Source organism: Setaria viridis, chromosome 4, assembly GCF_005286985.2.
Source record: "Setaria viridis chromosome 4, Setaria_viridis_v4.0, whole genome shotgun sequence".
Taxonomy (NCBI): Eukaryota; Viridiplantae; Streptophyta; class Magnoliopsida; order Poales; family Poaceae; genus Setaria; species Setaria viridis.
The window spans coordinates 34,457,541-34,473,120 of record NC_048266.2 but is presented as its reverse complement, the minus strand read 5'-3'; the positions used below and the strand labels follow the sequence as shown (position 1 = coordinate 34,473,120).

General features: G+C 44.1%; 1 protein-coding gene and 1 long non-coding RNA gene across 5 annotated transcripts; one reads left to right on the top strand and one right to left on the bottom strand.

The window, feature by feature from the left end:
* Positions 1-1,093: 1,093 nt before the first annotated feature.
* Positions 1,094-3,318, bottom strand: LOC117851603 (uncharacterized). 3 transcript variants are annotated; one of them, XR_011898072.1, is made up of 3 exons: positions 2,860-3,223; positions 2,386-2,507; positions 1,094-1,680 (listed from the first exon to the last, which is right to left on the bottom strand). It is a non-coding gene; the product is annotated as an uncharacterized lncRNA (long non-coding RNA). The 3 variants fall into 3 exon arrangements; XR_004639601.2 differs by having other exon boundaries at positions 1,094-2,575; positions 2,860-3,318; XR_004639600.2 differs by having other exon boundaries at positions 1,094-2,507; positions 2,860-3,318.
* Positions 3,319-4,169: 851 nt separating this feature from the next.
* LOC117852738 (palmitoyl-acyl carrier protein thioesterase, chloroplastic) lies at positions 4,170-8,498 on the top strand. Of its 2 annotated transcripts, none has more exons than XM_034734964.2 (7): positions 4,170-4,390; positions 4,986-5,561; positions 5,638-5,771; positions 6,237-6,350; positions 6,544-6,727; positions 6,823-6,891; positions 7,787-8,498. In XM_034734964.2, exons 2-7 carry the CDS (start codon positions 5,058-5,060, stop codon positions 8,042-8,044), a joined length of 1,263 nt encoding a protein of 420 aa, XP_034590855.1. In that variant the 5' UTR covers positions 4,170-4,390; positions 4,986-5,057; the 3' UTR covers positions 8,045-8,498. The 2 variants fall into 2 exon arrangements, with proteins under 2 accessions (XP_034590855.1, XP_072149372.1); XM_072293271.1 differs by lacking the exon at positions 4,170-4,390 and adding an exon at positions 4,495-4,734.
* Positions 8,499-15,580: the final 7,082 nt, after the last annotated feature.

Sequence of the window (15,580 nt, the reverse complement as noted above, 5' to 3'; positions counted from 1 at the left end):
TCCAAGGCTCCAACTAAGTGGCCGTGCCGCGTGCTGCACAGTGCCCGGTCGTTGGCACAAGACTGTTGCGTGATGCGCGATGCGATGCTCTGCGCGCGCCCCTGAATTGGATGGAGGTTGGGGCGGTGATCGGCTGGTTGCCAGTACTGAGGTCCTCTTTAGCACGGCTTATTTCGACTTTAGCTTCATCTATTTCACGCAAATCGAGACACTGTAGCGTGAAGTCATTTTGTAAGTCGGGACTAAAATGAACTAGAAGCCAGGTGAAGTTAATTTTTTTGGCTTCACCGGTTTTGGCTTCACCGGTGAAGCCATTTTGGAATGAGCTGTGCCAAAGGGGCCTGACTTGGCCTTGGCTTCTCTCACGCTGCCACATCTCTTCTGTTCTGCACTGCGCGCTTGAGACTGGTTGTTTCAGAACTGATGCGGAATTTGATAATAACCTCTGCGCAGTGCGGCCAGCCAAACCTGCTGGGAACTTTCGCAGCCACAATCCACACAAAGGTCAGAGAGACTGCCGGGCCGGCAACTAATTGCACCCTCTCCTGAAGCCGACGTAGCGGCGTCTTCCGTCGATCGCATTGTCAGGTTGTGGAGTAGTAGGAGACTGTTGCTGTCGCACAAGTTGGAATACTGACCTGTCAGTGCTAGCTGCGAAGCCTACTGGTGTTTGATACTAGGTGCTGAATTTTAGTAGTGTCACATCGGATGTTCGGATGCTTAATTAGGAGGACTAAACATGAGCTAATTATAGAACTAATTGCAGAAGCTCTGTGCTAATTCACAACACGAATCTATTAAGTCTAATTAATCCATCATTAGTAAATGTTTAATAAGCACCACATTGTCAAATCATGAACTAATTAGGCTTGAATTAGACTCCATCTGTGCAATTAGTTTTGTAATTAACCTATATTTAATACTCTAATTACATCTAACCATCCAATGTGATAGGTGCTAAACTTTAGTAGGGTATCCAAACGGGGCCTTAAAGAGGCCTGCGTAACTGTCTCACTGATTATTACTACCTTTTTCTATCCAACCGCTTTTAGATGCCTGGGTTACTGATATTCATATTCATAGGACAACGCCATGGCCGGCCATCAGTACCTTCAAACCTTTTGACCAGAGGCTGCGAGTTTAAGCGACCCGAAGAAAATCTGGAATGCATTTCTGCACTAGCTGTAATCTTCCCAACTGGAAACTTCTGCGCACGCTTGGAGACCTACTTGATTAGCAGGTCACAGCCGCAGAAACTCCCTAGTAAAGATGGGCGTGGTTGCTCCATGGAGCGAACCGCAACCGACCCACCGACCCATTCAACTAGTAACGGAGCACCGGTCTACCCAATTTGTTCCTAAGCTACCCGTCGGTGCACCAATGGTTAGTGTGGGTCGAACCATTTGATGCAGCAGCCTGCATGCGGCAGAGGGCCGCAGCGCTGCTCAGGCTGTTTGCAGCCTGCGCCTGTTGTATTTTCACAGGATCGAACTAATATAATGATTATCCTAAGAAGCAAAATACATCTATGATAAGTAATGAATAGGACCAGCTCGTAAGTGCTCCTCCACAGACTCTGCAGCCTTCAATGTTCCTGCAGCCATGGCACTTGCAGTTGTACAAACAAAAGTAGTGTGCTTTGATAATCCAACATGGAGAGGTTGTGTGCAAAGCACTGCACTGCAACAAGCAAACTGATCAACAACTAATTGGTGTATGATGATTAGTCACAAAATAAAACAGGAGTGTGACCTAGCTACAGAAATGTAAAGTCAAGCACCATCAACAAAGCAGAAATACTGGCAGTGTAGTTAGTAAAGTGCTGTCATAATCGAAAATTAACAGAAATGTGAACTCGAAAATCCATAAGCGAGTAAAAAATAACTAATACTGGAGGTTTAGTACATAAGGAAGTGGATTATAATCAATAATACTGTGAAACTATAACTTCAGAACTTCAAACCGAAACAATCTAGAACAAATAATTAATATAAGAGTGCACAATTAAAAAATATAGCCTTTTTTCAGAATTTGGTTTGTAATGTGAGATATAAACTAAGTGACTCCCCTGTATGGGCGGACTTACTGATCTATCTGAAAGGAAGGAGCATGGCTGTAAAAAAAAAATGAAAAATGCACTTCCTTTTGGAAAGATGTGCGGCTAACTGATAAACCTTTACGCATGATATATCATGAGCTCTTTATCTCTGCAAAAAAGAAAGAGGTGTATGTGTACCAATTCTTAACCCTCAATGGACAACTGACCTTTAGCCTAGCATGCGAAATTGAGATATGCCTACCAAAGCAACAGTTTCTAGTTTAAATATTAAAATCGAATCTGAAAATGTTTTGCTAGTGCTAATCATACAAATTTGGGATCTGCACCTTCAACAAGATGGATCGGAAATGCACTTTTCCTTCCCCCCAGCCTCTGGTCTGCTATTCCAAATATATGATTGGATGACCACCCAAATAGAAGTTCTCTTCTGCATTCTAGCGCTGCTTGGCTGCACTCCAATATATGATTGGATTACCACCCAAATATATTTCAAACAAAACTGATGACTCAGCTGTACTGCAGACATTTCAAAATTCGATCTGTTTAGTTAGATAAATAACACTCATCTTGGCAATCGTAGACTAAATTTAGCAGGCCCTCATTATGAGGACAAAGGTAGCTACAGGCAAGCAAACAAAGATACTGAAGATTTCACCCACATTTGATTCATCAGGGAAGCGTATGCGATGCACTAGTCGTCTTTTGATAAACCAAAGCATACACATATTGAGAAAGCAACTTTGATTTAGACCCGTAGTAAGGAAGACAGGAACTTGTTCATCAGAAAAGGGGAAACATACCACGCGATTCAGGAAGGAGCACGGAGGAGAGAGGCTTGCCGAGGATATCTCGCAGACGATGGAAAGGAGCCTTCACCGCCGCATCCTGAGAGCTGGAGGAAGGGAGGAGGGAACCGCCGCCGCCGGACCTTCCCGATCTGCTCAGCCCTCACTGCGCCGGAACGCCGCCGTGTCGAAGGGGTGGGTCGAACCCATTGGTTCGCTAGTTTCTGATCCTTGGAACCTAAGCGTTTTTGCGGGTCGGAGGAGGACCCCGGTTGGATCTTTTATGCGGGTCGGTTCGACGAACCGCTGGTTCGACCCGCACCACCCCCATCTTTACTCCCTAGCTATTCCTATCCAAACATTCTGAAAACTTCTCTTCTTTTCTTTTTGTAAAGAAAACCATTCACAGGGTTACAGTAAAACGTTGGAGAAGAAAGTTCTTCAGAGCTCTGCCGCCGCCGGGAGACACGAATGAGTGATTGAATCGGGACAGAGATGTGCAACTGAACCACTTCAATTCCCTCATCTAGATCGCCGTCAGCTTCTCTGCGTGGATGAGGGTTACATTTACTGATACGACAGGGCACCGGAGTCCGGACAGACAGCCACTGGTGCAGCTTGAAGTCCTGCTCTGCTTTTGGCCTCCATGGCCGGCACCTCCTCCAAGCTTCATGGACGTGCAAAGGACGGCTGGCTCGCCGGCACGTGCTGACGTGCGACGGCAAAGGCAGAACGAGGGCATTGGTTGACGACGTGATTTGCTTCTATGCAAAGAAAACAGTGCATTCACGTTCGTAATCATACAATTCTGACGAGTGATACAATTGAGTGATTGAAATGCAGAGCTCTACAACAAAGAAGAGAAAACAAGCCCGTACTTCTTCTATAGTAGAGAAAAAGACGAAAGAAAAAAATGTGTTTAATCTCCCTTCCTTTTAAAGTGTCTTCTATGCTCCAGGCATGCCCTGAGTTCATATTAGCTTACCGGTCACCAGGCACCACACTCCCATGTGAACCGCTGGAGCTTCTTTTATCGGATGGGTCCATTTCTAGTATATTTTAAGAATAACATAATATAAAATAATGTTTCTTGCAACATTATTTATTTTTTCTCGCGCAGATCTGCTCAGCTCAGCGACAGGAAGCATCGCATGCATGGGCCGTGGGAGCATGGCCTGGCGCCGCTATGGCCCACGTTTCCCGTTCCGTGCCAATCACTAACCGATCCGTCCGTTTCTTCCTCATCTAGCGGGCAGCGAGCAGGGGGCAGAAGCGTCATTCGCCGGACGCCCAGGTTTTAAAAAGTCGCGGTGGCCAACGCCGGGGTGCCAGCGGAGAAAGGGAGGTCGACCGGCCCCGCCCCCACCACGCCCCCGCGCCACCGAAGCCGCCAAAGCACACCATCGCATCCGCCAGAAGCCTCTCAATCCCTCGCCCGTACCGGCGCCAATGGCCGCGTGGTGAGGCGCACCGAAGCGAGCGGAGTCAGCCGAGCCCTCTCCCCTTTCTTTCCCCTCGCCGCCGCCACCGACGACGACTGCGGAAGGTTCGTTGCCTAGCGCCGCCACCCCTCGTCCGCATTCCGTGCCTGTTGTTTGTTGTGGTGGGTGAGTCGATTCCTGGTCGGATTGCCGGGGCGCGGGCGCATGTGGCGATTCCGCCGGATAAGCTACAGCTATTTCTGGGCGCTTCGCTGTTCGGCGGGCTAGGCGTGCGGGGCGTGCGTGACAGTTGGGGGGAATCGCGGGAATTCAGGATCCTTGCGCTTGTTGGATCTCGAGTTCAGGAGACCTCGCGCCCTGTTTTCTCCTCGTTTTCGCCGCGAGATTTGGGCTCCTGCCGCTTCTTTTCTTGGCCTTGCTCTCTATCTATCTCGTCCTTGTAGTCCTGGTGAGTTTTTTTCCTGTTTCTTCCGTCTCCCGTTTGCCGTATTTGGGCGGGTTGGTTTGACCGTCGTTTTGCTCCCGAGTTTCTTCCTCGCAAGCTCCGGGCATTTGTTGTTGTTCCCGTGATGCGCCTGTACTGTGCAGCAAATCTTTCTTTGTTTTGGTTGCTTAAATTGGGTAAAGGAGTTGTTTTTATTTCTTTCGTTTGATTTCCTGGTGGTTGTTGATGCTAACGCTGTTCTCGTGCTGATTCAGGTTGGGATCCCGTATTCAGGCAGGCACCATTCGATTTGATTTGGAGGGGAAGTTTCTAGTCCATACCTCCCCATGGCCGCCTCCATCGCGGCCTCAGCCTTCTTCCCGGGGTCGCCGGCACCGGCGCCGGCCGCGCCCAAGAACGGCCTCGGGGAGCGCCCGGAGAGCCTGGACGTCCGCGGAGTCGCCGCGAAGCCGGGATCCTCGTCGAATGCCGTGAGGGCAGGCAAGACGCGCACACATGCAGCCGTCCCCAAGGTGAACGGCGGGGGCAAGTCTGCAGTGGCGGATGGGGAGCACGAGACCGTGCCCTCCTCTGTGCCGAGGACATTCTACAACCAGCTCCCGGACTGGAGCATGCTCCTTGCGGCCATCACGACCATCTTCTTGGCTGCCGAGAAGCAGTGGACGCTGCTTGACTGGAAGCCCAAGCGACCTGACATGCTCATTGATACGTTTGGCTTTGGCCGGATCATACATGATGGGCTCATGTTCAGGCAGAACTTCTCCATTAGGTCCTATGAGATTGGGGCGGATAGGACGGCATCTATAGAGACGCTGATGAACCATTTGCAGGTGAGAATTTGTTACTTTTCAGGCGTGATTGTTGTGAATTAGTATCGGGCAATGAAACAGTCTGGATTTGATGCAGGAAACTGCACTTAATCATGTGAAGACTGCTGGGCTGCTAGGTGATGGATTCGGCTCCACACCAGAGATGAGTAAACGAAACTTGTTCTGGGTGGTTAGCCAAATGCAGGCCATTGTTGAGCGTTATCCATGCTGGTATGATTCGTAGAATTGCATGTTGTTATTTCAGTTTTCTAATTGTCATTTGAGCTTGAATTAAGATGTACCCCCTAGCTTTTGACATCATGTGGCTACTCTCGAGACATGCCAACAGTGTGGGGGCACAGAATGATTTTGATTACAGCTTGTTTCCTTGGTGCTGGGTATTGAGTAATCAGTTGAATGGAGTTTTCAAGTTGTTTGACAATAAATGTGAAAGGAAAGGTCCCTGGTCTTTTGTGCTGTTTGACAATAACTTTTTGGAGGAGCGTGGTTATATGTCACTTCAGGCAGTTTGCAGACTTTAATAATTGATACGGATACCCTCATTGAACCTCTTAATATATTTTCTCATGTTTCCTAAAAGATATTATAAGTTTGTGTTTTGTGAGCTTAAGGCGGCCCCTTCCATCTGGATTCTACTGATACGTGTTCTGAGTTTGCTCGTCTATTCTGCTGCAGGGGTGATACTGTTGAAGTAGATACATGGGTTAGTGCTAATGGTAAAAATGGAATGCGTCGGGATTGGCATATACGTGATTCTATAACAGGCAACACGATACTGAAGGCAACAAGGTTCAAATCTCAGCCACTCTGATATATTTATACCATTAATCACAAAACTACATTACCAGTTTATGTCACCCAATCGACATGTTACAATTGGCCTACAATTGCTGCACTAACAAATTTTTCTGCTCAAAATTATTGTGCAACTTGCATCAGACTGACATTCTGTTGCAACTTGTTCTTATGTCTGTATCTGCAGTAAATGGGTTATGATGAACAAGCTCACTAGGAAGCTTGCAAGAATTCCAGATGAAGTGCGGACTGAAATAGAACCCTACTTTTTTGAGCGATCCGCTATTGCCGATGAAGACAACCGCAAACTTCCAAAACTGCCAGAGGATAAAAGCGCTACTGCAGCCAAATATGTCCGTACAGGCCTGACTGTAAGTTAATTGAATTAATATTTAGATTGCAAGTCTATTCATAACATTTGTTTTTTCGTTTGCTGTTTTATATATTTTGCTTCTGTTTAATGCAGCCTCGGTGGGCTGATCTTGATATAAATCAGCATGTCAATAATGTTAAATACATTGCATGGATTCTTGAGGTAATTTTATTTCCGATGATACGCCCTTACTCAACTTGTTGATATTTCTTGTTTAGAGACTTGAATAGATACCCTAGCACATTATTTTAGTACTTGTTCTGTATTTGAACTATTTTGTTTCGTACTTGAGGATCCTTAACAAGAATAATCTTTCAATTTATCTTCTGTACCTCTGAACATTGCATTGAGGTCGCCTGATGTGTTTCCTGGCGTTTTGTTTTGGGGCATTTGGCAATCGTGTGGCAAACAAATCATTTACTTATGCCCAATCCTGTATGTTCTGTTGCCAGAACTTCAGTAGCCAGCTGTTTGCAGAAGTTAATGAACATTGGAATGTTAGGTGCTTGAGGGGCCTCAGACTGGATATGATTAGGTGTCCACTTGACTATTCATCGAACAATCCAATCTCTCACAATATATTATTTAGGTGATATATTATTTTGGTTAACTTATTTATGACAAGGAATGCACAAGTTGGACACCGAATGCTTCTCCTGAAACATTTAACTATATTTGGTTGGTCACCTAGGTACCTAACAATGTCCCTGACCTGTGTTGCTTACTTGCAAGAGCAGCCTGTGTACAAGTCAGTGTATCTAAACTATAAAAAATATGAGTAGAGATAATTCTTATTTGCTTGATTGGTGATATGCTATATATTCTTGGCTGGTCTCATGCACTTATTGGTGGGCACAAATTTTTATGACACTTATCATTCGGATTTCCTTCCTGCTTAGTTCGCAGCCTTCTTGTATGTATTAAGGGGGAAAATAAAGTTGATATGGAACTGATAGGATTGTAAAGAAACCAAAAATAGAAGACAGTTTAGTATACAAGTCCCTAGCACACAAATGTTTTCACATACACCAGTTAACCTTACATTCACCTTTATCAGAGTGCACCGATCTCCATTCTTGAGAACCATGAACTGGCGAGCATTGTGCTGGATTACAAAAGGGAGTGTGGCCGGGATAGTGTGCTGCAGTCACACACTACCGTGCACACTGATTGCAACAGCGAGTCTGGAGAAACAACCTTGCACTGTGAGCATCTGCTGAGCCTTGAATCAGGTCCGACCATGGTGAAAGCCCGGACCATGTGGAGGCCGAAGGGAACCAAGGCCCAAGAAACTGTGATTCCATCTTCATTGTGAACTGTGTGATGTTCCAAATGGTGATTTTGGCAGGAAAAAATGGTAAAAATCATTGTGGCTATCAGCATCCTCTATTGGAAGCAAAGCACACAAGGCATACGTGATGCTTTGTTATAATCTCATAGCAACGTGAGACCTAAGCTAATTTAAACATAAAGTGTCTGAAGATAGAGGAGATATAAGGGGGCCAACAATGGTGGCGGCGAGAAGTGGAGATCGAAGAGGAAAGAAGCCTCCCGTGCATGGTTTGTTGTTTCTATTTTTCCTTTGATTTCTTCTTCCTATGACAAAATCTTGGGTTGCACAAATGGGTCTTGTAAGTATTGATTTGTAGCTACTTCTGTATGACGGGGAGCAGCCATATTTGTGCAGAGAATTAAGCTCGTATATTGTATTTATTGATATTTAATTTGATATTCTTCTCCTGGCTGATAAAGCATGTTGAAACTTGGTATCTGGGTCCAAAGCCGACCAATTCTTGGAGGAATTTTGCAGCTTTTTTTTTTTGGCTCGCATATAGTTTTTTTGACTCGCATACAGCTTGGCGTGACCGATGAGAGGTTGTGACATCCTATCATGTTTTCTGTAGAAGTTGACTGTTCATCAAGGAGAACAAATTATAGACCATAAAGGAGAACAAGTTGTAGTTGACTGACCATAAAGGAGAGCAAATTGTAGTTGACTGACCATAAAGGAGAACAAATTGTATTTTGCACCGTAATTCCCTTAAATCTTTCACGAATGAAATGGCTCTAGGAATTCTAGCCGTGGAAGCTACTCGAAAAGGTCGAGTCAAATGCAAAATATTCTAAAAGCGTCTTTGATATAATGTTGTTGTGGGTGGTTCAAGTTAGGTTACCTAAGTTAATCAGGGGAGCATTGCGAAACGATTGAGCTGGATAGTGTTGTTTGATTGGCCTATTGATGCGCCATTCGTTTTGTATACGATTTCTTTCCCACTAAGATCACAATATGTTACTCAATAGTCAATCTGTCAACAAAGCATGACATCACTATATCTTCCTGCTGTTGAGTACAGCAACATCCACGTTAGCAGAACAACGGTTCAAGTTGGATTTTCAATCGCAAAATTTTTCAGTTCTAGAATTGTCATATCATAAAACTTTTATTTTGAATCCTGAATAGACAATACTAAATTTAAGAAAAACATTTTTTAAAATTTAAATCAAGTTCATGTTAGATGTGGCATTCATAGCTGCATATCATCTATTTTAAATGAATTAAAACTGTTTTTAAAATACGATTAGGTTTTCATCGGGTCTAAATCCAGTTTTTTAAAAATTCTAAATCAATTCCTGAACCATTGTCGTGGGTTGCATTCAAGGCCGAGCAAAGCCCATTTCCAATCAGCCCAATAACATGTGCACGTACCTTTTCATCTCCGTGCCGCACCACTTGTCTTCCACGCGTGCCGTTCCTCTGCCGCACGCCATGGCCGGCCCTTGAGAGCTCGCATCAGTGCACAATATAACTCCACTGGCGCCCACCAACCATCAAAACTGGTCGCCCACTTGCTCCTCCATCAGTTTCCACCATCACAGATGTGAACAGTCACCATAGTGGCATTAACGCAAAGCTCCACCTCCATTGCTCCATCGACGCCAGCCAAACCATACACCTCCATCTTGTCCTCTCCTCTCAAAACGGAATGCCCGATCCTTGCTGATCCCTTTTTTTTTCTACTTCGCTTTCCTCTTCCTTGTTCTTCAGCACCACCACGGGATCAATATGAACAATATCCATGAAGGTTGAAGGAACCATGCATGGTCGCCACTGCCTTCTGACGCACGAGAGGTGGCCTCATTCGGCTCGCATTTCCTGCTTGCATTACACTCTTGGTTTTGTTTCTCTCTCTCAACAAAACCTCCTCTCACCCATCTCGTGTGATACTATTATTGTTCTCCTGGCTGCTAAATCAAGATCTTGTAGGAGTATGAGGGGTAGAGGCGGTGACGCTCTGGTGATGACCATCTTGTTCCCTGCGCTCTTTGCATGGCCAGCACAATGTGAGTATACTCAACCCCCTTCTCTTACCGAACTAGCTCGCCATTAAAATTTGTGTCACACATGTACATATATTATCTCCCTGATGAATGTGATTCGATTACAATTTTACAGGCCGTCCTCATCAGCAACTGAAGGCCGGAGGTGCGAGGAGCTACTCAGATAGTCTCGCCAACGCAAGTTCTAATGCTACTGTGGCCAAATTACCCTCTTTAGATGGGAGCAAGTTGAAGCTGATATTTTGCGTTGTGCGGCCACATCTCTGTATGCCGCCTAGCACCTGTTACTACTGCGTGATGACCGACAAGTATTACAGAGCGGATGAGGAATGCAAAGCAAACTGCGGCCCCTCCTGCAACCCCCAGGCCACTGCTCGCCTCAAGTATCTCTGAATAGGTCATCATCCCTTGATGCGACAGTGAACACGACCTTAAAGAGGTTTGCATTGCATGTGCAAATCTTGAAATCGTTGAGATTGATTGAATAACATTGGTGCCAGGAGGCTTGGGCCACTTTGGCATCGGAGAACATCAGAACAAACTGTATCTTACATCCGGGCTCTCTCCTGAAATCATATGTACGTCATGATGAATGACAGAATTTGAGCCATGCATGGAGGCTATGAGAAGTCTTGAGTCAAATGCCACGTTTGGATTCTAAAACCGCCTTTGTCAAAGGTGAGGGGGTTAAATTACTGGTTTCATAGGTTGGAGGGTGAAGTAGTCTATTAGGGGGTTATGTAGATTTTTTTCTTCGATAAAATGTCGTTCTTAGTTCAAGTTAGGTTGCCAAGTTAATCAGTGACAGTGGTGCATTTCGAATGAGTGAGCTGATTAGTAATATTCTTTGCTTGGCTGATTGGTATGCCACACTATCCATTTTGATTTCTTTGCCACTAGATATCATGATTAGGATGTTCAGAATTACCACTTATGTTCATGGAGAAGGATCTGGAGAGAGAAAATGTACTGTTTTTGACACACAAGTGCAATGTTCACAATTACTCTACCCAGTTATGTTCATCGAGAAGGATCTGGACAGACTAAATATCTAATTTTGGCACACAAGTTTCAAATCCCAATAGTTTGCACCTAGTAAAAAATATTTTGAATGCCGGTCGAATTATCCTTTTGTTCTTCAAACATGTACTTACTTTTTCTAATAATGGAGGTAATCTCCGTCCTCTAGATTCGGTACCAGCCAAGAATGATATTTTATCTTTCCATTTCAATCCGTGCTGCATGATTTGAGTTAAACGATCAGAAATGTCAATTTGTTAATTAGTTGCCACATCTCCCTTACCGTAACTACTCTCTTCGTGCTATAACAACGCAATCCTGATATTTAAAAGAAATCCCACAAAAGAGTGCAATATTTCTAGTGGCATCTTGCCTCTACAGACTTGGACAGACTTGAATCTATAAATGGCTACATCATTACATATCTTATTGCGCTTTATGGATTACAGCAATATAATCTAGATCTGAAGGCATAAGCATAACAAGGCAGAATCTAAACCCATGTTCTCAATGTCTGGTGTGCATGTGAGCCAATACATATATAGCTGATAACTCATGCATATCTCTCGACCTCTTTCTCTGAAGCAGAATCCCACAACCGTTTCTTGGATGCTGTACAGGACCTCTGAACACATGGATGGCAGCTCTAGCTTCTAGGTTGTTGACTGAAAACAGAATTGTTTCCTCTCGTCAGTTTCTTAGATTAAAGAGAACAAGACTCAATAAGTACCCTATCATTGCTCTAGAGAACATATATAATCACCCTCCTTAATCTGTCTGAAAAGTCTAAAGTTGACCATATAATCAAGATGGAGAGAGTAAAATATTTTCAAATATGGAAGCACTTCATAATGCTGCAAAAAGTAGATGTAGATGAAAAAAAATTAGAGGATCTCTATGCAAATTGGTTGGTTAGGTTGTTAACAGCTTTGCAACATATCCATCTCTATGCAGGATTAGGACACTGCTGCACAGAACCTCATCCATGCCGGTCCATCCTACCGGCCATGCGATACTAAAGGAGACCATCCATGCAATACTGCTGAGGGAAGCGCCTTTAGTACCGGATCCAAATCCCCCTTAGTACTGGTTGTGCAACCGATATTGCTAAGTTGGGGAGATCAACCGGTACTAAATTGGCTGCCACATCTCCCCAACCGGTACTAAATTCTTTTTTCTTTTCTGTTTCTTTTCTCATTTTCTTTTCTGTTTCTTTATTCTATATTAGCATTTCGTATTTGTTTCCTTTATGTATACTAGTTCTAATACACAATATATATAAAGTTGCATTTGATCTATATTCTATAATATTACATTTGAGATAATATTATACATAGACATATTGTGCATGCACATATATGAATAATATTACATTGCATCAACTTTCCAAGTTCAACATTTTGGATCAACTATTCTGAACCCGAGTTCTGACGGTGATGCAGATTTGATCCATCATTATGGAACTCCCCCGCTGGATTTACTACCTCGTCCAGAAGAAATCCATTGAGTTGTTCTTGAATTGCCCTGATTTTTTTTTGTCTCGAGGAGTTCTTCCTTCATGTGCATAATCTATGTCATTAGCAAAGGTTATTATATTAGATCAATGGATCTGTACAATTAGAACTAATTTATTGTTAAGAAATTTGTATACGTACTCTGAATTCATGGTCGGTTATACTCTTGGGACCTACAAAGTCATGGATGAACTCACATACGTAGTATCTGCATAAGTTATTCCCCGGATTCTATCTCAAACACTATATATATATATGGCAAAAAAATTTATAAAATATTTGTTGTGTTTAAGGAAGTGACACGAGATGTGAAAATTCAATACATACCAGAAATTCAGAGTGGATATAAAGTTGCTCCTTGAATTCACCTTAGTGATGTTGACGGAAGCGAGCTTATGCTCTGTTAAGCATGTCTATGGGTCGGTGTATTGATTTTTTTGGTCTCCTCAGAGAGTCCAGGATATAGACCATGCTTCGATCAACCACGATAACAAGGAGTATCCAATGGAAGTTGTACATATATGCATAGTGAAAAGCTATTTAGTCTTATTTTTAATTGCTAGTTCGAAAAATAAAAGATACGGGAAACACGCTCACTTGAAGTTGTACGACAGAAGTATGTACTTCTTGTAATGTTGCTTGTCCAAGAAATTGTATATATTCTTCAAGGTCCGATTTGGTTTATCTCTTACAGTTGCCTCATTTATAACATCCGGGTCCATGAAGCCGACGTCATAAAATCCTTCCCTCCGGCAAGCTTGAATCTCCATCCTGCATGATACAAAATAGAATAGGAGAAAGACATCGCACAATGATTAGAGCGGGAATTTTGAAGTTAGAGCAAATTAAACACTTACAGAACCAAGGAACTGATGAGTGATTTGTCAAGTGCGTCTTGATTGTAAAGGAAATAAAGTTCCTCAAGCGGCACATTTACAATGGCATCACCACGGAAATAAAGTTGATCTCCAATCCGAACTTCTAGCATGAGTAAACCGGTAGCTCAAGCCTCCGTGTACCATTGGTGCAATTTGTACATCTTCGTTGGAAGACGGTCCACCAACTACGGCTACACAAGCTCTTTCCCTAACTCAAATTTCCATTTACCAGCCCCAGCGTGCTTTGGGATGTGATCCTCCCCTCGAAGTTGAGCTGCGGTGAGATTTGTATCTTTAGAGAATGGAAGCAGGTTCTTATCAAACTCCAAAAGCACCTGGAGCGGGGCAATCAATTGATTGGATTGGGTTCCTAGTTGTGGAATACTTGACCCACTTTTCTTCTTCTTCTAAAAAGCCTTTGTTATTGTGCGGTCGTAGTCAGATAGCGGTGGTTTCTCTAGCTTTTTCTTTTTCTCCAACTTTATGCCTCTAATGAAAGCCCAAAATGTAACCTTATCAAGTGGTGGATCTTTCTTCATGGGAGGCTTTTGTGCAAAGTGAGCTTTAACCTCAACATCCACTACTGCGTCGATTTTTGCATCAGTCTTCTCATAAGCTTTCTTGGGATTTGGTTGCTTCTCCTTCGGCTTCTTCTGCTTCTTCTTTGTAGCCGCAGTAGACGGAACTGAAGGCGTCTTTCGCCGTGTAGCCTTGCTCATAACGGGGGATGTGGACTCATGCTAGGATCCCTATCAGCTGGTGGAGAGTGTGGACTCATGCTAGAATCCCTGTCAGCTAGTGGACTCATGCTAGGATCCCTATCAGCTAGTGGAGAGGATGCCCTGGTAGATGGCGTAACTGATCTTGCCCTTGAGCCCTGAGGAGATGATCCCGAGGTTAGGGGATTCGGTTGCGGAATCCTTGTGTAGCGCTTGGGCCATAGAATCCAACCGTGGATGGCTTCTTCTAGATTCTTTTCCCCATCAGCTCCAGGTATCTCCAGTTCGAGGTCATCCCAACCGTCGACCACTCGGTCCACCCCAACTTTGGTGTAACCACGAGCTGGAATCTCCACGCCATGAATTGTTTGGTCTTGTGTCGGTTGTTTAGCCACACCATAAGTCAGCATGATGAGCTTGTTTTTCATGGGAGTAACAAGCTCACAAGGGCCCCTCCTAGTGATGTTGTCCACGGGGTGGTGTTGGTTGTCCTCAACCATGTCAGAAGATCCTCCAGCTGGGGCTTCCGTGGAAGCGACACTACTTCAACGCTGAGAGGGGCTTACGTCGATATTAGCCCCTGATGATGCAGCTACTTGTTCACTGGCTTGTTTGCTAAGAGCTAGAGCCACATGCCGGTCGATTGCTTCCTCCATTCTTGCCTCTGTCAAAGCTACGTGTTCTTGCAACTCTCGCAGCTGTTGTGCGTGTTCGGCCTTACTTCTTTGGCGACTTCTGTAGGAATCAATGTGCTCACGAAAGGCAAACTTCCATGGAATTACTCCTTTGCCTCAGCAATGTCTAGGGTGTTCTGGATAACCTAGTGCCATAGTCAGCTCATCCTTCTCTCGATCAGGCACAAAAGATCCTTTGGTCGTAGCCTTTATTAACTCAACAAGCCGTCGTAGCCGATTCTCTTAATTCTTTGCCAAACACAAATGATCCATCTTTGGGATTGAGCATGCTGCCATGAGTATAATACCAATGCTTTGCTCGTTCTGGCCATTCTAGAGTCGCCGGTACTATCCCCGTAGCAATTATGTCATCTTCCATCCTCTTCCATTTGGTGACCCCCTTGTTGTAACCTCCTGGTCTAAGACGATGAAAGTATTTCTTCTAATGAGCATTGTCAGTGTTGGTTTTAGTTGCCTTAGCACTCTTTTGCGACTGCTTGAACTGCACAAACGAATCCCAGTGATCTCTTAACTTTGGGTGCTTCATGAAATCTCGTGTAAGACTCTTCTTTATATAGTCTTTGTTCGGGTTCTTCTTGTATGTCTGAAAAGCAATTGCACCCTTCCGAAAGCCCCAATCTTTAACTTTTTCTTCATCTACACCTTCGAACATGAAGTTTCTTTTATCTGCTCCCATATCATTTCCT

Excerpts from the sequence above, each read along its gene's own strand:
- LOC117852738 (XM_034734964.2), top strand. The coding sequence starts at position 5,058 with ATGGCCGCCTCCATCGCGGCCTCAGCCTTCTTCCCGGGGTCGCCGGCA. Across the intron at positions 5,562-5,637 it reads CGCTGATGAACCATTTGCAG|GAAACTGCACTTAATCATGT; the intron begins GTGAGAATTTGT and ends GATTTGATGCAG. Across the intron at positions 5,772-6,236 it reads GTTGAGCGTTATCCATGCTG|GGGTGATACTGTTGAAGTAG; the intron begins GTATGATTCGTA and ends ATTCTGCTGCAG.